The sequence below is a fragment of the Echinococcus granulosus genome, assembly GCF_000524195.1.
Source record: "Echinococcus granulosus chromosome Unknown EG_S00043, whole genome shotgun sequence".
Taxonomy (NCBI): Eukaryota; Metazoa; Platyhelminthes; class Cestoda; order Cyclophyllidea; family Taeniidae; genus Echinococcus; species Echinococcus granulosus.
In genome coordinates, this window is record NW_020170423.1 from 237,248 (window position 1) to 261,980 (window position 24,733).

General features: G+C 45.0%; 1 protein-coding gene across 1 annotated transcript; it reads left to right on the plus strand. All coding sequences in view use genetic code 11, as the record gives it.

Moving 5' to 3' along the window:
• Positions 1-24,633, plus strand: EGR_05640 (Son of sevenless; the record flags this gene model as incomplete). The annotated part of the gene is made up of 22 exons (XM_024494889.1): positions 1-301; positions 888-1,066; positions 1,106-1,174; positions 1,825-2,196; positions 4,567-4,728; positions 5,672-6,082; positions 9,322-9,634; positions 11,143-11,427; positions 11,719-12,091; positions 12,149-12,223; positions 12,301-12,463; positions 12,532-12,767; positions 13,486-13,747; positions 13,977-14,114; positions 17,032-17,214; positions 18,671-18,754; positions 19,340-19,681; positions 19,963-20,115; positions 20,643-20,850; positions 21,495-21,863; positions 23,677-23,910; positions 24,482-24,633. The coding sequence occupies 22 exons, from the start codon at positions 1-3 to the stop codon at positions 24,631-24,633; spliced, it is 5,064 nt and encodes a 1,687-aa protein (XP_024350686.1).
• Positions 24,634-24,733: the final 100 nt, after the last annotated feature.

The window sequence follows — 24,733 nt, forward strand, 5'->3', positions numbered from 1 at the left end:
ATGGCTACTAAATTGTCCACATGCCACTACGCCTGCGTGAATCCTGCTCTCTCCACCTCCCTTCAATCGGCTGCCACTGTCAGTCGAATCTTTCACCCGAATTTGCTGGAGATCGCCTGCGATTCGGTCATTGGGCTTCTTACAATTACACAATCTGTTCGCTTCGAGCCCTTTGCGAAGGCTTGCATTGTGGAAAATGTTTTCGACTACGTTCGATGCCTCTCCACACCATCCATCCCTCTGACTGTCACGGAATTGTGCACGCGTGTTGTAGCTGGTCTTCCGTTAAAACTCAGGCCCGGTACACATTTTTCTTTATTCCTCTTATTATCTTACCAGCTACAAACCTAGGTTTTTGATCTACTTTTTTTTCTGCAAACACAACTTCTGCTGTTCCTGAGTAGCTTCTTAGTTAAATGCAACCCATAATCTACTAAGCAGCAGTTGACCTATGCTTCATTTCCCTATTATTTTGTTGAGTGATTATATTCCTCAATACTGTCGCCACTAGAGCCGCGCATATGTGCCACGCAGATTTTTTTAAACTGAATCGCATGTTATAGTATTTAGCACGTACTCTATCTGTTTACGATAGCTGATTGCTTCGACTCATGTCGCAAACGGAATAACAGGACCTAAAACAATAAAATAGGCGTAGAATGTTCATAGCCTGAGAATAAATTTTCAATGGTCAAGTTGGTTAATGGCATCTATTTTTGCACAAAAAAGTGGCAAAATGTCCGGGTGTAATGGTTGATTTGTCTTTACTGGAGAGCGTGTTAATGGTCTTCTCCACAATGTTAGTAGCTGGTTTTATTGAGAGTTTGGATTGAACTATTTGTTTTTAAGCAGTGCAATATTCACCTAAAGTAATATTTATCTTTTAGACGATAAGCAATTGGATGAATACAGAGTGCTTGCGGAGAAGCGTGGAAAAAAGCTGTCTGTTTTGCCAGTGGCTGAAAAGATTATGAACAATATGCGGGTCATTGATGGTCGTGTGGATACGAGTACAACCTACCTGTTTGTTCAAATATTGGAACACATACTCAGCAGCATTGTACAGGTGAGTTTCAGGCAGGTTCATATACATTCTCTCGCTTAGACCGCTCTCAACTATCGTTCCGAGCTGGGAGTACTCTCTGAATGCGCCATCACTTCGACGGATATCCAGGTTCCTAACTCCTTAATTTATGCGTATTTTTTGGCGTTGTGTTTCTACTTAATGCACTTTGATGATTTCATACTCTTTTTGTGGGTAAAAATTAGCAACCTTCACGTACACTTTGCCTTAAACTGACCAATCTCGGTAATGATACGGGAATGGAAATCGCCATCATTGACAAATTTACAAGACGTATTTCGTCAGTGTGCCAGTTGTATTGCCAGGATTATTATGTTTGTAAGCTTCCAGGATTTTTATGGTAGAAGCAGAACTTACTTACTAATTAGCATAGTTCAGTTTAATTCATTTTTTATTACTGGGTCATTGTAGGTGTCGTCTGACCCCGTTTAAACTTATTTGATACGTGGGAGTAAACATTCTCCTTTCAGATGTATTTATTGTCAAGTTCAGGTTTTTTGATTAGATTAAGGCGATATGCAATATGTCTAAAATAATTGACAAAATAATCTTTTAAGTACTGGTTTGAGCATTCGTTACTAGATGCTTGCCCAAATCAATGCACGTTGCCACAGGATTTGGTGGTGGAGGTGATTTGAGCCATAAAGACATCGTTTGTGGTTTGCTTGCTAAGAGAAGTACATTGACTTGCTGAAAAATGCGTGTTCTGTGTACACCTTTTGGCTTCACTCCATTGACAGCATATCATCAGTCTGTTGGGTACATCGCCTGTGGAGGTGTTGGGTGGTAAGGTACCGCTAGTGCGACGCAACACTGACACTTATGAGGGCTGTCTGCGCGACCTTCAGACCTTTCTCAAGACCTCCAACTGGTCGCTCAGCCTTGTCACACGCATCTTCCTTGAACCCCTCTCGGGCATTCTCAACGCTCTCAGTAGCGAGTCCGCCTCCACCTCCCCAGCTGCTGCCAGCACCGATCTTGGCCGAGCCGCTACCGCTGCACTTGCTGTTTTGAAGATGGCCAAGAGTCTTGTGGGCGATCTCACCATCCTGGCCGAGGTCTCTGATGACATATTTGACAGCACTGCACATCTCCTCAACTACTGTTTACAGGTTCGTCACCCTCCTCCCATTCCTTCCTCCCTTTGACATGTGAATAGTCTGGCACTGCCTCGTTATTTGCTAGGTGTTCCGGATTTAAAATTTTCGCTCATTTTGATAAAATCTTGAAATTCTCCGGTCTTCTCATTCGGCCCTTCTTTGAGATACTGAAGCACAAAAACCCATATTTAATCTAACACTGTCTCGTTTCTGATTTGATTGTTCGCCATTAAATACTCACCCTCTTGACTATTGTGCTCAGGTTGGTTTACCTCCGTCCACCGTTTGAGGCGCTGAGGTACAAAGATGTATAGTTGATGTGGCGACACCTCGCTATTGGCAATGACATTGTGTTTGACATTTCTGCTCATTCTCTCAACTACTTTCCCCAGATTGAAGCGCAAGAGTATCGAACAGTATACTTAGTCTAACGATACCTCATTTAAAATGTCAGCTTTTTTCCCTGTTTCACGCAGATTGATCTGTTTATGACTCTCTTTAAAGCACTGTCAAGCTAGGCCATTAGATGTCATGGGTCTGAGGCCTTTAGAGCCATGTTTAGGAGCACTTTCACTTGACGATTTTGCGTGTTTCCATACTTCCTGTGAATGTAAATCACCGTAATTGATTCCGGCATAGGGCAAATTATAGAAGTACTTCCTTGTGAGGCCGAAAATCCCCATTATGGTCCACTATGACTTCTGTCATGGGATGTTGCTGAATTGCCGACGCCTAAAACTATAAACTAGACCTTTTGCAGACGAGGGCGTGGCGTTTAAACAAGCGAGTATACTGGTCACCTGTCTGGGGGTAGCTAGCTCAGCTTTGTTGGAATAAGTCACGTGACCGGTGAGTTGAAGTGTGTAATGTTAGCGGACTTTTCCGTGCTGTGCGGACAGGATGAGCGTCAGAAGGGTTCTCTTTTCCCTTGCTAATGGGATTGCTAGAAATGAATTATTCAGCAGGTTAGATTTCGTTTTCCAGAAGATATGCTTAACTGAGTTACCCATTATTGTTCATAAAATCGGACAAAGGTTCCCTTTTCATTGGTACAGAACGTTGAACGAGAAAGTAATGACTTACGGCACGGACTTAAGTTTCTCTTTTTTGACAGCTTTTTAAAACCAGTGTGATACATCCTCCTCTCGGGATGTTGCATTTCTTAGTGCTTTAGGCAGACCCAAGGCGAACTTCTGTAAAGTTATTCACTCCCACTCTGTGCTGCAAAGTCCACCTTCCCTTTGAAACTGGGTGGCTAGTAAGGCTACGCCTCGTTGTACGGAGGATCACTCTATTCGGTGGTTGGGAATGTAAAAGTACCGCTCTACAACACCATTTCTAGTTCAGAATTACTGAGGAACGCCAGCAATGTCTTAGCCTGTACGCGTACACTGGCTCTAAAGAACTCCAAAGTAAGCTAAAACGTTATCCACATTGCCTGTTGTCGGATGCCTTTTTTTAAAGGACAGCAAAGGAGGGTTATCGGTTTTTGGAATGCTCTCCATTAAGGCTTATATTTTGATCTTTTCCCAATGTGACTCTAGCTTGTAATTCCCATGTTTCTCGAGTATTTTATCTCTAGACGTGAAAAACTTGGTTTTAATAATCTCTAGCTACTTCTCAGTCGCGTTTTCTAACCGTCCACTGGCTACTTGGGGTTGTGCCCAGAAGGGGTAGCAATCGTCACCTGTAACTTAGAGAACTATCATCAAGGGAGCGCGGAGGGTGAGGATGAGAATGAGGCATAACCTCCCTCCCATACTATGGCTTTTATAAACTCTTTCCACGGGTAAGGTTTGCGACAGTATGAGATATGAGGCCCTATATTTCTTTGTAAAAATCGGACTTCCCTCCAACTGATCTACTGTTTCCACCCGCTTGGTGTAAGTGGTACTGTACTGCTTTATCATCACCCATGTTGGGGATTACTGAATGGTCTCGACACATCAATCTGGAATTGTAACACGTGATTCTTCACTGACATCAAGAGCAGAGGGTCCTTCGGAATTGGTTGCATCATTATTAGGTGACTCATCACCAAAATCACTGCGGTCGTTTAAACCACTTCATTCCGGGCGGTATGTTCTGCTAGTATATACCACAGATAACTTGAAGAAAACCTGGTTTGTCTGTTTGGAACCAAGTTGAAGGTGGATTGGTGAGCAGGGAAGCTTGGATCACCTCACATCCACTGCATTCATCAACAAAAGTGATAGGGAGCGCAGTGGAGAGTGCCATACCAATAGACTGACACGCTGATAGACACCTTGCAGTGAGGTATATCAAAAACTCCACAAACTTGCCATCTGATGAATTAGGCGAATAACAGCGTATAAGGTGTCACGAATTGTTGAGACGCCTCCTCATTTTTGCTAATTGAAGGAGCCAGCAGAGGCGGATCTGTATCAGGGCTTCGCCTACTACGCAGAGACTCTCTTCACCAACGACTGTCATCAGTGGCTCTCGGTGCTCTCGGAGTGTCCCAAAATCTTCTTTACCCTTCGCAAAAGCCACCGACGGATGATAAACACCATCTACAGGCAGGTATGCGCCATCTTTCTCGTCTTCAGACTACCTTTGATGCAATCCGCTTCATGTACCCTGTTTGGTGAAACTGGTTTTCTTTCACGTATTCCTCTCGGGAGTTTTCTAAAGTGGTCCGGTGGGCTGCATGTTTCAAATCCCCTTGGGATGTCTCATTGCGAGTAACCGGAGTCCCAATTCCGACTGGTCTGAGCACACAGTGCGTCACTTATTTGATGATAGAAGTGAATATTCCCACTCGAATGACACAATCAAACCACCACCTCTATTGCCTGCAACTTAAAGGGTTATATATTTTGCAAGAGATCTGTGTTTTGGCGATCTTGACGGTCTTAGTAAGCCTTGGTAACAGTGCAAGGGGTATCAGTAAAGGGGGTTAAGGTATCATGATCGCACCCCAAACGCTGACTCACATTGGCTCTGAGACCTTGTAAAGGCATGACGCGTCTGTCTTTGGCCCTGAGTCCAAAAACTGGCACCGATAATGAGAATTAGGTGTGCTTGGCTTGTGGTCTTGGCTACAACCTCATACTGGCTTGGAAAGGATAAGGTCGTATTGAGTTCCACAGGAAGCTTGACTTTTACATGTTGTTTTCGAATGTAAATGCTTTTCTTCTGATAGACTTATTCAACGGCTTTGCCATGATTACCGTTGGGCGATCACTGAGAATGTCTACTTTCTAATTTTACCACGAACGTAGCATGCCCAGTCAAGATGAGGAGCTCTTTTCGTGTTTAAGCCCCGAAGGATTCGATGAAGGTTGACAGTGGAACAATCTCAAGATCTGTGTTTAGACTGTCTATGTTCGGCAAAAGTTTTTCCTCTCTGTTAGTTGGCGCGTCAGTGCGTTTAAATAAACTGACTTTCACTTAGAGTTACTAACTCTATCGTCAGTTTGAAACCTGGGTTAGCTGAATTTATTTCGTCTTTTCCCACCATTAGGTCTCCCTTCGCCATATGCCTGACCTGGAAGTGCGCTTTGCTGATCCCCACACCTGTCCGCTGTGCACCGCAACAGTGCCCGAGTCAGCTGCCATGCCAACGAGTCATCACCTCTCCGCCAATGGCAGCAGTGGAGGTGGCGGTGGTCTGTTCTCTCACTCAGTGTTCCGTCGCCTCTCAACGCCCAAATCGCCTACCCTACCCACCTCATCCTCCAGCTCCGGGGAGCGATCACCGCCAGGCGCCCCAGCAGTGCCCCGACTCATCGTCGCACCAGGCGCGAGTGGTGGTCCCATCCATGGCGGTGGTTCGCGCACTTGTAGTCAAATGGTTATCGCGTTTAGATACCTCCTCCCTCGGCTGCTACTCATGCCGGTCTACCAGATTCTTTATCTGGCGGACCTACTCGATGTGAGCGTCTTTCTCTGGCACGCTTTGCTAAGGGAAAGCGGACATCAGATTCGCTTTTAGATGGACGTTAAGTACAGTTAAGAGTTATTTGTTCCCTTTCACTACCACTAGGCTTATCTGAGACAGAATGTCATCAAAAATGGTGAAGATAACCGTGGTGTTTGACTACCTTTAAGGGCATTTGGCTAAATTTAGTGTTGTAGACTGAGATTCAACAATAAAGCAGCGATTTTAATGCGTTCATGCATCTCCTTGCGTGGCAACTACTCATGCTGGTACATTATATACTTTATCTGTTGAGTTTATAGAGGAACGATACCTTTTTTGCTACAATGCGATGAGATCAGGTTTATTCTTGATTGGAACTCGACTAGGGAGCAGAATTTGACATTTCTATGTGATGACGTTTCGCAAAGAATTGTGGAGACGGCCATCAACGCTGTTTTTTAACTCTAATTCAAGTTGTAGATGTTTGAATTTCGTCTTTTCGATTGCTAACCTTCGATTTTACCGAGGTTAGCTAGCGTAGATAGCTTTACTACACTTTTTAGTGAACAAACAACTTTTGATTTGCATGTACGAGGTTTCCTTATACTGGCGATTCTCCCTCTATCCGCGAATATTGAAATGATGCCTCATTACAGAAATGGATACAGGAACACCCACATAGACTCCAGTAAATCATTCACCAAAGTGGCCGTCAATCTTAATTGTTGCCTCTATGTGGCTTGTAAACCAACTGAATCCGCTTTTTACAGTCTGTTAGTATCAACCGTAACGTCCTTAGTGTCACTTATTAACACTCCTTTAGGCAACTCTCCAAGATGTCTACGTGGTACTAGCCAATGCAGCTCCATTTGAAAGAGCTGAGGAGCCACGAGTTTTGAAAATTCTCATGCCGATGGGAGCAATTTTTTAGGAGACATCGCATTTAAGAGCCCGATAATTGCTTTCTGTGTCTGGATCCAGACTGTTGCTTTGTTTCGGAGACACTATGGTCAAATCGTGAGGAAGCATAACTCGATGTGCCTTTCTACTAGACTTGGATTATGAAAGTACTGGATTTGTTCCCAACAGACCAAATGCGTGTCAGAGGTCAGGATATTTTGTCCGGTGTTAAATACAAACAAATTGTGTTCTATATGGGAAATGCTGAACCTTTTTGCCCTCTGTACTAGTTCCAAAGCTATAAATGCAATAAACCGCATCTCTTTATTGCACGTTATTACCTCGTTCTGCACCCAGATTGTATGGAATCCCTAATTTGGTCAAAGTGTAACGGAAGCGATTTTAGACGGGCAAGTAGTTAAATTATGACGCTAAGATCCATCCCAGTCACTTGGATTAAGCTCCTTCTCCTCCCTCTGCCGCTGGTCTTCAAAGCATACTTCTTTGGGCGTAAGGACTTCCCCATTAGGTAATGAGGAGGATGGCATAGTCAAGTGGCTCTCTGGTATGATTTTCGTTGACGTTTCGTAGTAATCCCTGTGTCACTGCTTTTGCCATTTTCTGCATCGCGAATTCATTCCGACTTCCCAAAATGCCGGTAATAGACATTTCATACTGTTTTGTACAGTGACTTTCAGAGTAGTCAGCATACGAATAGAAAAGTGGTAGAATGATTGTATTATTAGCTTTCCGCTATTGTATTGTGTTGCCAGTCCAGTAATCTGAATTACTTTTTTTAGTGCTGTTATCCGCGCTTTTGTTTTGATCTGTGGTAGTGAAGACTCACGTCATGCCAAGTTGAATGGAGTTCCGATCGAGGCTTTTTGAAGCTGGCTTTAATAATCTGAGATAATGATTATACGGGAGCATGAAGTGGACAGAAGGCAGTCGCTCCGGATCACATGGCATACATTATTTTCCTCCGGTACCATGTAATCCAAGTGTATGTTTTTTGTCCTACCACAACTTGGAATTTCAGGAAGCACATTCACCTATCAATACCGTGCTTTATTTAGCATATGTTTGGCAGTGGGAACCTCCAATCCTGTGGGAATTGTTTTAGCTGAAAAATGGAAAGAAATATATTAATGGTAAGGGGATGCGCCTTGTCACCTCGTAGTCTGCTGCCAAATGGCTCTTTACTCGCCGTTCTTGAGGGCATCCTCTGATCTAACACTTTGACTTTTGACATTGATAGCAGAAGTCGATTTTATTAACTTCCAATTCTTAGCAGCAAGGAGAAATGTATGAAGGAGGCACAAAGGCATTAGTCCGTCCGGCTTTTTGGTCACCCGATATGCTGTGACGGTTTTCCAGCTTTCCGGCGCCATCAAAAATGCCACAGAAAAAGCTGTAAAGTGTGTGATTGAAAGGAAATACAAGTTGCAAACGGTTGATTCTCAGTACGCTTTCTTAATTAATAAAGGCAAATGTTTTATTTTTTTTTTTTTGTTTTGTTCGAACTTTTGCTTTTATTAATGACCGCTGTCATTGGAAGCTGTCGTTGCGATTTTAAACGGGTTTTCTAGTCTGCCTCAATAATGTCGAAATACTCCAAGTTAATGTGCTACATTTTGACAACCGACAGTGTTTAGTCGGTATTTGCCCCAAATAGGCCATAACTGATATCTCACGCTTGGGTTAAGTTGTTAATGGACAATCCTCGGAGGCAGGACCTCAATTCATTTTTACCTAGTTGGATGTGACACATTTGTGACGTGCAGATTCAGGTGGGAAAATCGGAGCCATTGACTCGACTTTTAAGATAGGTTGAAGTAACGAAAATTCTCACTACTACTGAGATTTGAGATTCCTCTATGAAGTAATTGACGCTTCGAATGCAAGATCTCTGAAAGTGTAGAAATGCGTTCTTCAAAGGTTTGTTACTTCTCTTGTTTGAAGCTAATTCATGTTTAACTGACAACCCTCCCCAAAGCTGGTGTTGCATTCATGAGCTCGGTTGGTCCAGACAATCGGTAGTAGTCAAATTACTAAACCTCCTCTCCATAGGTTGGAGGGTCAAGCATCTCATCACTGCTGAAAATAGTTTTATCGTGAAAAATTTGGCATCACAAATACAGGCCTTCTAAACACTCAAAACCGTGTTTTAATGGAGATGTGTAACTTTTTTTTCAACGTTCGATTACATCTGGCCGACAGTCCTCGTCAGTTTTTCTACTTTTCCCGAGGTACAAAGCTAAACCGAGTATTTTAGGGATGGAAGCTTGGAAACTTCATTGGTGTTGAGGAGGAGCTCTTTTATAACTCTGCTTCCTTCCCCTCTCCAACAGGAGTTGTGTACCTTCCCACATCAGGATGCCCAGGAGCAGGCTATCCTGCGCGATACCGCTTCGATGCTCTACAAGACACGCAGGTCGGTGGCGCAGGAGCTGGCTCACGCCACCGAGACCACGGCTTGGATCCACACCCACCTGCCACGACTGAGCCTCCTCCTCGAGACACCCCTCTCCACCAAACCCGCTTTCCTCCTCCCTGCGGAAGCTCACGTTCGTCTGGCCGAGGTCATCGCTGCCGCGAAGAACGCCAGCAGCAATAACTGCGACATAGCGCACTGCCGACTCTCTGTTAACGACTACATCATGTGTAGGCGAAATGTTGCTGCATTCACTTAACCTTCTAGTGATTTAGACAACAAGCTGTCTTAGCCCAAGTCTACAGAACCATGTCTTGTAGTGTGGGAAGATTTCAAGTTAAATCAGTACCTGACTTTATCGGTAGGCACAAAGAGGGATGCTACTGTTGCAGTGCCACAAGTGGTTTTTAGGTGGCAAATTTGCCCTACTTCGAGTACCGGTAGCCTGTTTACATGCCGAGGGCCAGACCAGTCCATGCACACTTCATTAAGGCGGTGGACAACAGCGGTAGAATGCATGCGTGGGACAGTGTGTCCTGGTAGAACCTCCTTTTGAACGAGGACGCAAAATTCGTGGGTTTTCGTCACCATGGGAATCTAAGCATATTGACGTACTGTGATGAAACATTCAACCGCTGATAAATGGAATATTTGGATGCTTTGAACGTTTCAAAGAGACGATCCCATCCGTGGAGGGTCCGCTCCAAGGCACAACATAGCGGTCATTCTTGTGAATGTGGAATGAATGTCGCCGTACAATTGTATAAAAAAACGAACTTTCGTGTTGGAATGGTGGATTCACTCATTCACAATTATTAGCATGTTGGGTACTAACATGGATTTCCTCGGAGCATTGATGACGATGTGAAAGAGGCTGTTCTAGGATAGTTCAGCCAGCCTGATATTTTCATGTCAAAGTTTTAAAGGTATTAGGGCACCTGATCCGAGTCACTTCCCTACTTGATTTGGCATGTGATGACGAGGTTAGGGACGCAGCTGTATCTACCTTTGCTCTTCTATTCGATCCTGATTAAATCACATATCTCTTCAGGTTGGTTTTTTCTGCGCCACAGGGCAAGAGGTTTATCTTTGTCTTCTTCTTGATCTTCTTCCTATTTGAGCTGCTTTAGGTAGGTGGGTCCCTGTTGTAACTGTTATGGGATCTTCACAAATTGGCCAATTCATGTGTGAACAATTGCATCTACGGTGCACCATACGCATAAACACACACACCCAAGGCAAGCATAATCTCCCAGGGATGAAGCGGTGTTTGCCTTGGAAGCATGTGGTGGGTAATGGATGGATTGGCTGGGGATAACCAATGATATGCTCGTTGCCTCTAACAAATACTGGAATTGGAAAGCATAAAGGGCCCTTATCCTCACAGTTTAGCCATTCAGTCGGCTCGTTGGAAAACAACTTAAACTGGACAGCTTACTTTTATCAAGTATTTGAAACTCGTTGTCATCTACTATTATGGTATGCGCGTGGGTGGGTGGAACCGATCGGCTTACTCTTTCACGGTATCTGTCCGATTTTAACTTGCTAATTGCGGCATGTGACTTGCTGTTATAGTGAAAAGCTGAGAATTTCTGGTTTTAGTTTATCATCGTCTAGTGATTCATCTCCGAGATCACTCTAATTGTTTAAGCCACTTAATGCTGCGTAGTAGGCTCTGCTACCGCATACCACAACATAATTGGAACTGAGTTGAACGTTTCCTCTCTCTCTCTCTCAGCTGGCGTCGTTCAAGTGCGGCAGAATCCAGCCAAGACTAGTCTCTCCGATCGTGTGGCCTACCTCTTCACCGATTGCCTCCTCCTCCTAAAACGTTCTGGACAGCAGCGTCGGGTAGGTTGCAACACCCTTACCAACGTCGCTATGGCAGCAGCCGCAGCCCTGACCAATCCTTCCTCGTCCAACTCAGCTGCCTCCGGCAGTGGTCTGGTCCTCAAAAAGGGTGTCCATTTGGCTCATTTCCACCTCATCGACCTAGGGATGCAGATCAATCCCGAGAGTGGTGGTAAGGATTAAAACTGCTACGTACTAGATTAAATCTCCCCAACGCGGTCTCCTAGACTATCTCATTGAGGCATGGTCTTCGCCACGGATTTAACGTCTAGAGTTAGCAGTGATCAGAAAGTCATGCAAACAATACGATGACCGAATTGCAACAGATTACGAGACCTGCTTAATTAAACCGATCATCAAAACAAGTATCCTTTCAACAGTGTTACACTACTTCGTCACGTATTTTCCAGCTATCTTGGTCATACATTGTCCAGCTAAGACAGCATTATCTTCACCGGTACAGAAGCGGCCTTTCTGTTTGAACTGGAGTGCTGGCGCGATGTGATAGTAGTGTCGCGTCACCACCAAAGCATGAAATCGGAGCAATCGAAGAGGCAACCGGAACATCCACCCTTCTCTACCCTCTCGTTACCCAAACAGGGCAGCGCCGTCAGTCTCGCTGCTCTCGCTCAGCCACCTGCTCATCGACTCTCCGGTTCCTCCACCGACCTCAACACCCTCTTTGACGACGCCCCTGCCGCTACCTCCACCGGTGCCTACATCGGCGAGACCATCGCCAATTCCTCCGCTCCCGCTAAACGCATTGTCTTCAGCCTCAAAACTCCCCAGGAGAAAGCCGATTGGCTTGCCACACTCATTGGAATTCAGCGGAAAAGGTGAGAGTAATGCACACTCCTGCTGACTGTTACCTAAACCCTCTGCACCGTTTATAGCATCTTCCAACGCTACCTCCGTGAGCTGCCGAAACAAGAAATCCCCTTGATTCTTCCCGATCCAGACCGGTATTGGTGAGCTCCTGAGACGCTTTTACGCGCTCACGTGTATGGGTAGAGATGAAAGGGCCTTGTTTCTCTTTGCACAACAGCTTCTCAACACCCGATGCCTCGAACAACATCCTCTTTGAACCGCCGAGAACAGACAGCAGTGCGGAGATCGCCGTGATCCGAGCTGCAACCATCAACAAATTGATTGAACGAATCACCTCACACACGTGCTTCGATAGTAGGACTATTCGCACGTTTCTACAAGTAGGCTTCCACAGTAACTCGGAACATCTTAACTGGGTGGAAGCTAATGGTTGAAATTGTATTTGTAGACTTATCGACGGTATTTAACAGCTTCCGAGTTGGTGGAATTGCTGATTGAGCGATTCAAGGTGCCCCAACCGGACTTTGAGCGCGAGTTTCGTGCATCGTTGGCCAGCAACAGCAGCAGCAACACGAGTGGTTCTGGTATCGACGACAACGCGAGATCCTTCTCCGATATTGCATCTCTTGTATCTTGCATGGAGCTGCGCTTCAATTCTGCCTACAAACGACGCATTCAGTACAGGTATTTTAAATACTTCTTACCTTTCGACCAGCTGATGATCCTGTAGTCTCTCAACTTTCAATTCCTTTGGGGGTCCCACTTGCACTACTCCGCCACAATTAGGGTTTGCTCTCTTCAGAACTGACCCCCAAGATAATCTTCATTGGTACGGACAACTTTTTGATATTCCGTTATCTTCGCCAAGCCTATTCACAATTGCTAGTCTGTATGCTCAGGCTCCATTTCGCCGTTGCGGCCACCAACAATGAAGCAGACACTAATCTCTCAAATACATGTGTCCATAATTGTTTTAAAATTTGTCATACTGAATGTTTACAACATGTCCTTTCACTACAACTGTGACCTACTTGCTGAAGGTCATTATTTGTTCTTGTTTTTATCAATTTTTGGCAGTAGGTCTGCACCGTTTCAACGCAGTCGACAGCGGTGATAAATAATGGGGTTCTACGATCCGCCTTAGATTGTATCACGCATGAAGAATCGTGAACGCATTCATCGTGTTGCATTGTTTGTCGTTAATTTCGGGGAGCTCCGGCGAATATTTGTAAATTCTTTGAATGTGGTTATTGCTTAACGGTCGACTCGCTATTTCCGGCCGACATTGAAAATCTACCAGACTGACGGCTTTGATTTGCCGTTGATTGATTCATCTTCCGGTAGATTTTGGTTTAAAAGACGAGTCTAAACGCCTGATATTACATTGCATCTTGTTCTTCAGGGTCCTAAGTTTCATCAAGAAGTGGGTGCGAAATCCCTCCTACTTCAAGGTCGATTTCGCAGACAACCCAGATCTGCAGCGTCGACTGGAGCAATTCCTCGGTGGCATTGATGCAGTGCCATCCTTGGCCGAAAATGTATCGGCTATTCTACGCTGCCTCCATGGCGATCGAACAAAAGTGGTGCAGGTCATTCGACAATGCGCTCCCGAAAAACTCGACCTCGGATTGGCTCTCACCTTTGACCGTGTTCGTATCACCAATGTGAGTGTTTCGGGCATTCTCAATTGACTAATTGAGGAAAACTCAACTTAATATTCCATAATCTAAACACGTTACCGAGGGAAGGGACAGAAGTCCCAGCTGACTAGCCCTTTAAGTGTCATTTCATATCCTTTCCATAGGTCGTTCCTCCTCCTCTTTGTGCCTAAGGCCGACTAGAGGGCGTTTTTTCCCACTCTGGACGATTGAGTACTCAACACTGATTTTGTAGGTCCATCCTCTGGAGCTAGCTCGCCAAGTGACCCTCTACGAGTGGGAGCTCTACTCGCGAATTGAATTCTGCGAGGTCAATGGAAGCGAGAAGAATTGGGGCGTCAATATGCGGCGCTCTTTGGACTTCTCGAACAAGGTGAATACTTTGTGTAGATCCTACAAGCTCCAGATCATCGTAGCTGAGACGATCAGGCTTGGTTTCATACAAAATATACTAGATTAGTGCAAATAAGTTTGGCGTCCCGAGACTGCCTTGAAGACGAAAGAAGGCATAATACTTGCATAGAATACGAAGTTACCGACGTAGGAAAGGGCTGGGGTGTCAGCTGCTGGCACCTCCCGGAGGCGATGTCACCAGGTAAAAGTATAAGCAAAGAATGTGGAGATTGTTCACTACGTTTTTTATTTCAAATGGCTATTTTTTTGTACCCCTTTGGTGTGGGGGAAATGTCAGTTGTTCTGACTTGGCTAGGCATTTCCTTTTCCACATTTCTCACATTATCACAACCATTGTTTTGTTAGACACACTTTCAGGGCTTGTGATGTGCAAAGTCAAGACGCCAATTTTTTTGGGGGCAAGTCCTTGTATACTTGAGAATGCTACTTGCCAGACTCTCGGAGGAACACCGACCACCACAGCTGACAAAAGATGTGCTCTAATTAGAATCATCCTGCATATTCACACTTGTTTTAATGTTTCCAAACTCAACCAATCTTCTGTCAACAAAATCTGTTGCGAAAGGTTAGCATAAAACGATAAGGAACACGTGTCACATATTTGTGACGTCTCACTCAGGTGAGAAAATCGGTACGTGCGTGTATAATGTAATGTTCATATGGCAATGCCAACTCTTATCAACCATCCTGGCCGTAACCTTGTGCAAAACTGTTGTCAATTTATTTGATTAACGAGGAAGGACTGAGCTTTTGCTATCGTTGTTTATTTACTGCAAACAACAAATTCGGCGATTCCAGTTTCGCCTCCTCCCTGCTGGCTATCACGTTTAGTCTTCCTTGTTGAAAAGTAGTTACGCAATTGTTTTTTATGTTTAAATTTGTAAATCATGTGACAAAAAGACTGACAATCTAAAATTATTGCTGACGTAAGGAGGCCTCCCTTTCAAGAGGTAGTGTGAGGAACACGGTTTGGAAGTGGTGTTGGTTCAACCCTCAAAATCATGTTCAAAGTAGTGATAAAGAAAATATAACAAAAAAGTGTATAAAATGAGATAAATTCACAAAAGGAATCTCAATTGCTTGTAGTTGAGTGTTTCTTAAGTTGTCAGGTTACTGACGCCTATCAGGTGACCTAAAGAGTTCGTGTGGTTCTGGGTGTGACCCTCCACAATGTCTCGCCGTAACTTGGAGGCACTTGTGAAATACGATTGTTTATGTGTTCTGTTGGGAGCAAAAATGGGCGTTAACAACCCTATTGTGGTCTTCACTTCATTTCCCTACATTTGGAGCCTTTTAGTGGGCGTGTGACTCTAGTTCCAAGGCTTTGAGAGGTGCTTTCTCCTCAAATTTGCTGTAAACCTTTTGGAAAATGTTCGATACGATGTGATTTCTGAGCGTACCGCTACGAATCAAATGTCTTAATAATTCTAGGTGATTCAACTGGCGAATCATGTGGAGATAATGCCAGGAAGGAAGGACCCCTTTTATTGTTGATAATAACGAAGTCATGTTTTGCCTCTGGTTGAAATCTTTGAAGATCAGTACGTGAGTAACAACTTCAAGGTATGCTTACTACGAGTGGTGATAAAACAAGTTTGTAGTAGCCGCAGCTGCTAGGCTAAAGGGTACCACTCACATCCGCTGCAAAAAGATTCCAACGAGCTTCAAATGCTCCCAATTTGTTGTTCATGCGTTTTGATTGTTTTTTTTTTATGGGAACGAGTTGTATATTTCATTCTGCCGACTGACTGAGTGAATAAATGACTGGATGGCTTGTGATGGGTAATGAATTCCACATCCCAACGGTGGTTAGGCAGGTAATCACATTATCTGCACATTCTCCTCAAAACATCTCCCAAATGGAAGGTGTGGGCGAAGACCTTCTTTTTGTATTGAGAAAGAGCTGCGATTAGTCAGTCGGTGGGAAGGAGGCGGAATTAGTACGCGGACATAAGTAACCTGTCGGTAAATTAGCCCCTCTTGGCACTTCACTTGAAATGGGAGTGAGGGGGTGGGAGGGAGATAATGCCTTAATTACCTTTCCACCCTTGTTACTGCCTTGTTGATATATCTTCAAGGTGGAAGTGATGATTGCCGCCCATTCTTGGCATTGCCTCCAGACGAACATGTGGGAATTAAGATTGATATATTTATGAAGTGGAATCGGTTAGCTTGTTTCTCGACAGGATTAGATTAGATTCTCGATTGTAATATTATCCGATTAATTTCAGGCAGTCACTTTTAATCGTGGTAATTTTTATGGGGCCAGTTTTTTTTTCAGTGGTCCTGGGACTGCTCAAGCTGGGGCTATGGATTATAAACTGGTAAAAGGTCTGCCGATCTCGGCAGTACTACACGTTGTCATAGGTCAGCAGCTTCCAGCTACCCTCAATCTAGCTGGACCATCGCGTGGTAATTGGAGACGGAATATGCGGGGATAATATCTACAGAAAACTTGGAATGCTTTAAAGACGGCAATGCATAAGTCTGTCCGCCTATCAGAGACGTGGCGCTTCCGTTCACAGCCTTCTGGGCTTCAGTCATTTGTGTGAACAAGCATTTGGAGCGTAAAGATCTGGTCCTGAACGCCTAACTAACCCATAACTTTCCATAACTCGAGAGATGTGACGTGTATACACATCCGTAGAAAGGGAATGGACTGTCGTTTTCCTTTCGCATCCCTGAGAGTCTCTCACAGTCCAGCCTTTCAGCACCGATGACAAAGTGAAACAAAGTGTCCTATGATATTTCAGTGGTACCGACAAATCGTTTTATCTCCAGGCTCTGTAAACATTAGTTAAATGCCGGAAGACTAATTTGAATGCGTTGCTATTTCTCATGGAAGATTTACCTGTATTTGCCTTCATTTCTTGCAGTTTCTCAAGTGGTTGATCTGGAGCATAATGTCGCATTGCGGTATGGAGGATCGGGTTTTGGCGCTGCAACGCGTCTTGGACCTTTTGATGCTCTTTGAGGCTCTTGGTAACCTTCAAGGCACTCAGGAAGCTAGAGCTGCCCTCCACAGCTCACCTGTCCATCGACTCTCGGACACCTTCGATGTGAGTCCTTTCATTTGATACTGGGCACTGAAGTATGTCGCTTTGTGATGGTTCGTTCAAAATATTGGCATGAATTGCGTTGAAATACGGTGAAAATTTGGGTTGCATTGTTGAGGTTCGATGAACCCCTTTTTTTCAGTGTCCGTTGCTTTCTGTCCACACTACTGAAATTGGCCATTTTGGGATCAGTAGTTTAGTACTTGAGCCTAACGGATGCGAGTGCTCTTCTATAGCCACATTCTGCGTTGCCTTAGGTCCTTTATTATTTGCTACCTATCACCGTTATCACTATCTTTACCACTTGTCGTTCTGTGAGGTCGCTATATTTAAATTACATACTAGTATCCTCCTCCCTTCGTCATTGTCTTTCTCCACGTGCCAAAGCCGGATATTGCGGGCTTGATTTGGCCGAGAATGCGGTTTATTGTGTAGTACATTTGTGGTTACAAGGATTATGTAAATGTGGCGGACACCTCAGAAGGACTGCTGTCGTTCATGTATCATTTGGATTTGTCCAACATTTGTCAAGTCTTATTTGCTTTTGCGGTTTATTTCTTTAGCTTCTATAAAGGCACCTCCTTTGACAGGCTGAAATCACCGTATGGAAGGGTTGGACGAATGGTAGTCCGAATGGAATGAGTTGAGTGTTGAAACCGCGTACCTATGCTTTTGAGATTGATATAATCTGTTGCTCAACTAAATGCGAAAAAACGATATAGGCAATCTCTAATTTCCTTCAAAAAGCGTTGTATTGAACATCACTTTAAGGGGTTAGAGGTGTTTTGCACTACTAATTCCCCCTACCGAGTTGAATTATTTGTGATTTCTTAATAAGGTTATTTGTAACATTCCGTTTGATTTGTAACGAGAAATCGTAAATTTCGCAACATTTTTAGATCCCAATTATTCGGCTAGTCACCAAAGAACTGGGTTCCTGTGGCCTCCTAATTTCCATTACTGTGACGATAATAGTATATCTTCCCGTTTTGTGACTAAAAATGTCTTTCGATGCCACATAGCTTTGTTTTAACACACTCACCTCCAGCGTCACATATACGTGACATCGTAGTTTCCTCACCTAATGTATGGAAATGTGACACCTGACAGCAGTAAGTTGTGTTTTTTGTAATAACGGACTGCATCAAACTGTGTCATAGACGGCCCGCTTAAGCTTTACGCAATGCAAGAGATACAGGATGCGCATGGTATGAGAAGAATTACGATGTCTGCAGTTGAATCGTTCATTCTGGTAGCGCGGATGTTTGTGTCAGATTTGAACAGTGAGACGTGTGGACTGTGGCGGTCGAGTTTGCCTCTGAAACTTGTTGGCAGTAAACGTGTTGAAGCTAGTTTGACTATCTATTCAATTTCATGCGGGAAAATGCTCATATAGCGCCCCGAGTCCTTCTTGAATCCGAAAGAAGTTATAGTGCTAGTGCATAAATTGCATCTCCAGCGTACAGAAGGCCTAGGGGAGGGGTACTACCGCCACAATTCCGATGCCATGCCACCGAGCAAGGGCACCACGGCGAAGCCTCAGGTGCCTCCGTAGCTAAACAATCAACTGGGATGAACGGAGAATTTACTAACTTAGTTTACTATTTGATTTTTGAGGTGCGTTTCGGAAGTCATTGTGTCTCTGAAACTTCGACTTCAAGGTCCATATTATCAAACACCCTTCAACGGTTTGTCAGAATGGTGTTTCTTTGTAGTATTGTTCGCTCTACATGGTGATGAAGAGTTCCGCGTTCACTGATCTTTTAAATAGTCCTTATGCACTTCGCCACTAGCGCCTTTGATAATGGATACCACCGATGGGTCGCTCGTGTTACGGCGTTGATTATGGAGACTTGGAGGTCTCCTTTCCCAGGTCGATCGGATTATACCTCCAAGGAGGCCTTTCAATCCAAAACTTGGCAAACGTTTCATCCTTCATTGTGAGCTGCCATAGAGGTGAAGAAACAAAGATGTGTAATATCCATTTGATCCAAGATCGTCCCCACCGTACTGTCACGAGTTGGTTCTATTATGCATGTTTGCTAAACAGAGTCAACTTCTCCCACACCATATTATTGTTGAGATGGTTCATTTGCTTATGGGCGGATTGTATTTTACTCACGCCTAGGTGCTACTAGCTAAGTCACGCGCGCACCATCGCGTGGTGTTGGAGGCGCTGCGGCCGGCGGGCAAGCTGGAGGAAGATTTGTTGGCCTCACCGGAGGACTACATCTACGACTACCAACACCGCATGCATAGGATTGACCCACCCGCGGTGCCCTTTATCGCGGTAGGAGGGCAGACGCGTCTCATCCACTTGGAACTCAAACTTCCCGACTACCTACCTGGAGGCAGTAAAGAGGAGCCGCTGATTAATTTCTCTAAGTGTCACCAGATTGCCGATCTGAAGGAGCACTATCTCTCCTTTCAGAATATACCTTTTAATCTACAACCCGACCCTGTCATTCAGGTGAGCTTTGGCCGATTTAATTCGTGCTTTTGTTAGGCGTCACGTATGCGTGACGCATAACCAAGTCAATGTGTGCAACAGGAGAAATTCGCTGGCGTAGTAAACATTATATTCAGGTTTTGCTGATTCGTTTGGATGACTATTTTTACAGCAAATCTCGTTAAAAAAGCACCCGATTTTCACTTATCTTGAGTTTTTGAATGATGTCAGGCTGGGTGTCGTTCAGCTGTCTACCAGTAACAACAGTGTTAGAGAACTTCATTACTGCTCCTGTTTTTCAGGATTTCTTAAAAAACCTGGATCCCCACGCTCTGGCTGGCGTAAAGGATGAGGCCGAATTCGAAGACCTGATGTACCAGCAATCCTTGTGTATTCAACCTCGAGAAGGAGCTACCGTTGATCTACGCAGTTTCCCTTCTGCGGAGGGCTCCATGGTACTTGCTTCAATCAAGCCATCCTTTTAACTCACATGGGAAAAAAACAGGTTTAAATATTGTCATTTGCTACTCGGCGAATTCGCTTGGATCACCATTTACTCCTTTTCGAATGGAGAGGGCTTGATATGTCTACCCTTATTTTTCGATTCGTTATTGGCATTCGAAAAGTCAGACTTTTGACTACCACCCTTCAGAATGCACTCTACGCATTTTGGATTTTGAAGTCAACACATGATTGAATGGTTGGAGATAATGCCTTATCCTCCGTATTGCCCTAGTGATAGTTCTCTGGGCTGCAACAGATGACTATCGCCCTTTGCTGCCATTCCCAACAGAAAATTGTGCAAATCAACGTCAAATGGTATAGGCAGTTGGGAAGTTAAAATGGGGCAGAAATGGAGGTGACTCTGGCTAGATTGTTCGCTTCCATAAGGGGAACATTGACAAGCCTGTCTCTCATTGGGAATAGGTCAGATTGAAATTGTGTGTGTATTAAATGACATTTATTTTTCAACTGAAATTAGAATCATCAGTTGACAGCAACGGAGGTGCGCATTGGGAATTTGCTAAGTGCCACTCCGATCGATGTGAACATGAAGGCGACCTTCAAGGAGTTTCGTCAGCTCCTTGCAATCACCTCTCTCTCATCCGACGCCAAGTTCGACTTCTCCACCTCCGCTATGCTACCGAGTCACGCACGTGGTGGCAGTTTGGGTCGTGGACCCAAGTCTGGTAAGGCGGCATTTCCTCACTCCTCCTCACCTAAACAGTATATTGCTTCAACACTCTTGTCTTGGGATATGCTTTTGGTATAGTATCGGTCTTTCCATTTCCCCATTGTCATTATTTTTGAAAGCCCCACTTTCTGGCGCCTAAGTTATCCCTGAGAATGTTGTAAGGTCTACGAGTCTGGAAACGGCTTTGTTGCAAATGATTCGCGTAATCGTGGCTCTGTGACACTGATGTACTAGGCAAAATGTCGTTTGACTTTATAGTTATCTTTGTAACTCTTAGTATACAATCTTCCGACTCCGGCGTTGCAAGTCTTTTGGTGAATTTCAATCACCTGCAAGACGAAGACTAAGAGGATATAATGAATTTGCATCGTAGCGAAAATGTTTCCAGCTTCCTTCATGATAGTCTTCAGCATCCACATCATCCTCTTTCTGGAGTGGGTTCCCAAATATGGTTAGTACTTGAAATTGTGATTCCTCTGGGTGGCACTACAGAACTGTAAAACTCCTCCATTACTCGACCGGGTGAGTGTGCCATGCTCCTCTTTGCAGACCCTCTCTGTTCACGCGGTTACTTCCACTTTGCATTGCAAATGTGCCGCTTTAAGATGGAGCAGCTTTTTTCCCCTACCTTCCCTACAGCGCGCGACCAGCTGAGTGCATCATGTTCGGCCTCCTCGGCCGAAGGGAGCAGTCGTGTGTCACCAGCACCGCCGATAGAGACTGGCGTCCCGCCACCACTGCCACCGAAGCCCATGCTGCCACTATCGACCCCGCCACCACCGCTGCCGCCCTCGCTGCGCACCAGTCCCATGCTGGGTTCTCGTGTCTGCCGAGAGGACGGGGCAGATGCGGAGTCCGGGGTGGAGTTGGAGGGGATGGAGTTGAGCATTGGTGGAGGAGACTACCTTAAGGCTGGTGTCGCTGCCGTCGCCCCTCCCCTTCCTCCGCGTGCCAGCACTTCGTTTCCCTCAGAAAAAATGGCCGTTGGTGCTGTCGAAAATGCGCAGGGTGGGTGACCCATGTGGAGTTCGTAGTTGGCCTTTTAGCGTATTCGCTACCACCGTCGCTTGTATACAACGTCATGGTTTTCCTTTCCGACCCATGCGTCACATCTATGCATAGGACGATTGGTGTCACATTAGATCAACGGAGTATTTAGACTTTGATCCTCCATTTTCCACTGATTTCATGGTTACAATAGATTCTAATCTACTCATCAGAACCACTGTAAGGTAAAATGTCCTCTCGCTCGCTATTCTTCCAGCCCGACTTTAGAATACGTTGTCGCATTTGAGCTATTCCTCACTACGTCTCAGGGCACTCAACTTTAAAGAGGGCTTGGAGACCAAAAGCGTATTTGGGTGAGGTCCGTGTTACCGAGTTTGGAGACCAAGCTACTAGTGGTTGAGAAATTGATATCATTCGACTGAATTAAGTAAACAAAACCCTCAAATGTTTTAGAAGAGGTTGTTGAAGTATCTGTACTGCTGTACTTCGTATTGGAACTGTTGAAGATGAAAGCGGAAGTAGCGTTGGTCATGCCTGAATGTGTCGTGTGCGAAGTTCTTTCTGGGATGCAAACTCCCTTTACAGTGTAGCCTGACTTTGCACATTCTAATGTTCACTAAAGAGAACCAGTGCTCTATTAAGGACGGAGCATATCCTAGGAGTGCAAATTTTTTTTCTTATCGGTCCATGTGCTCAGTTGAATGTTTGCGTCACCCTCCTCTCTAATGTGCTGATTGCAGAGCGCCTCAAACTTTCAGCTACGTTAACGGCTAGAGTAAGTGAAGGATAGTTTGTGTACTGATTTGTGCGAACCGAAGAAGGACATCTGAACATGTCCACGTTGGGTGTCGATGTTCATGCAATAAACTTAAAGTGAAGCGAGTTGTGTATTTCAGTCTGCTGACTGAGTGATTTGTGGTGGGTACTGATTCTTGTATCCATGCGTTTGTTGAAAACGAGTAAACACGTCATCTACAAATCCTCCCTAAAACATCCCCCAACTAGAAGGTGTAAGAGAAAAACCTCCTCTCGTCTTAAGAAAGTGCCGCGATTAGTCAGTCGGTGGAGAGGCGGACAAATTAGTACTTTCACAGGATAACACAACGCAAGCATAACTAATTCGTGGAAAGACTCGCGCCTCTTTACACTTCACCCGGATCGACAGTGAGAGTAGAAGAGTGGAAAGCGGAGAGGAGGAGTGAGGTAACGTCCAAATCACCTCCTTATTCTCAGAAGCGCCTTGTTGATATACCTCCAAGATAGAAGTGATGACTAGTGCGCATTCTTGGCATTGGCAACAGACAATCACATGAATAGATGGGAAATAAGGGTGAGAGGGGAGGAAATAGAGGTGGTCTGGGTTGGGTTGTTTACTTCCACAATTGGAACACTTGATAAAAGTGGAATTGGGAAATGAGGAGATCGTGAAACATAGTGCAAACTCCCTAAGAAGCTTTCCGCAGCTTGTTCTTGAGCAAGTAGCCTTTGTAGGTTCGTAAATCTGTAAATTTATCTGATTCCAGAGGGTTTCCTCAGGTCATGTTAGGCTTACCTCAACATTGACTAGTTTTGACTGGATCTTGTGAATGGCGTCTGCACGTTTCCTTCCAGAAGTTGCTTTATTACCAACATACAGTAGTACTTGACGTTAATCCGACTTCTCTGCCACTGGGATGAAGACTGAACAAGGGACGATAGAAAAGGTGGCACAATTGACATATTACTCCTCATCATCATAGAGTTGAAAATTGTGATCAAACCATGCTTTGATGATAAATTTTGTGATTGGTGTCCTCACGGGCTTTCCTTACAGACGCGGAGTTCTCACCGCACCGCAGTGAAGAGCACTACTATTCCCGAGGCGGTATTGGTGGCGCGGCTCAAACCACGACTTCGGCGGAGCGATGGCGTTGCATCGGCGGAAGACGCGAGGCGAATTTAGTGGAGGCGTCGGTCAGTGTCAGTGTAGGCCGGCCGCCACCTCCTCCACCACCTAAACCATCGATGCATCGCACCTCCCTCCCGCCCCTCTCGGACCAAGGCGATGGTAAGAGTGATGCGTGCCTTCTCGAATCGAGCCACTTCCTATCTATCCGCCCTCATTTACAGTTTTTTACTTGATCGTTGGGGTCGGGGTAGGGGGTGTTGAAAAGGCCGGTGTTAAGGGTGCTTGTTCAAGAGTGAACTAAATTCTCCCATTAACTCGTTTATCACCACTGCCACCCATATGTGACGCGTTCCCCATCTTTCCAACAACTAGTTCAAAATGGTGTTGCGGTTGAGTTTAAGACATGAAAGAAGAAATGTACTGTCCCTGATCTTGGGATAACCAGATTTTTTGTAATTTGGGGCAGAAGTTGCATAGATCGAGCATTTGGAGTGTGGTGGTCGATCCTCCTCTGCGATTCTGGTAGCGGTTGTGCTAGTGGGTGCTGTCCTCAGTGGTGCCCTTAGCTTGCTTTCTTTCTCAAGTGATCAACAAAACCGATTATTCCCTCAAGCCCTCACCTAACAACAGTTAACACGACTATCGAACTAAGCACTCTTCACCGAAAAGTAAACCACAACCACTCTTAGTCCACCCGATCTTGGCTCCTTCCGCATCACCTGATTTGCAGTATCTATCTTTCAAGATGTCGCGCCGGAGCTACCCTCACGCACCAGTTGTCTCCCACGAAGTCAAGTCACCTCACCCACCACCGCTACAGTCCTTGGTGCCAACCCAGACTGGAATCCTCCGCCCCTGCCACCGAAAAAGCACCCCTCTTGACGACCTCCATTCCTCCGTCTCCTCCCCTCGAGTCTTTCGCTTCATCCATCTGCATTGACTGTACACTCGCATCCAATGTAAATTATGCAGGACAGGCCCC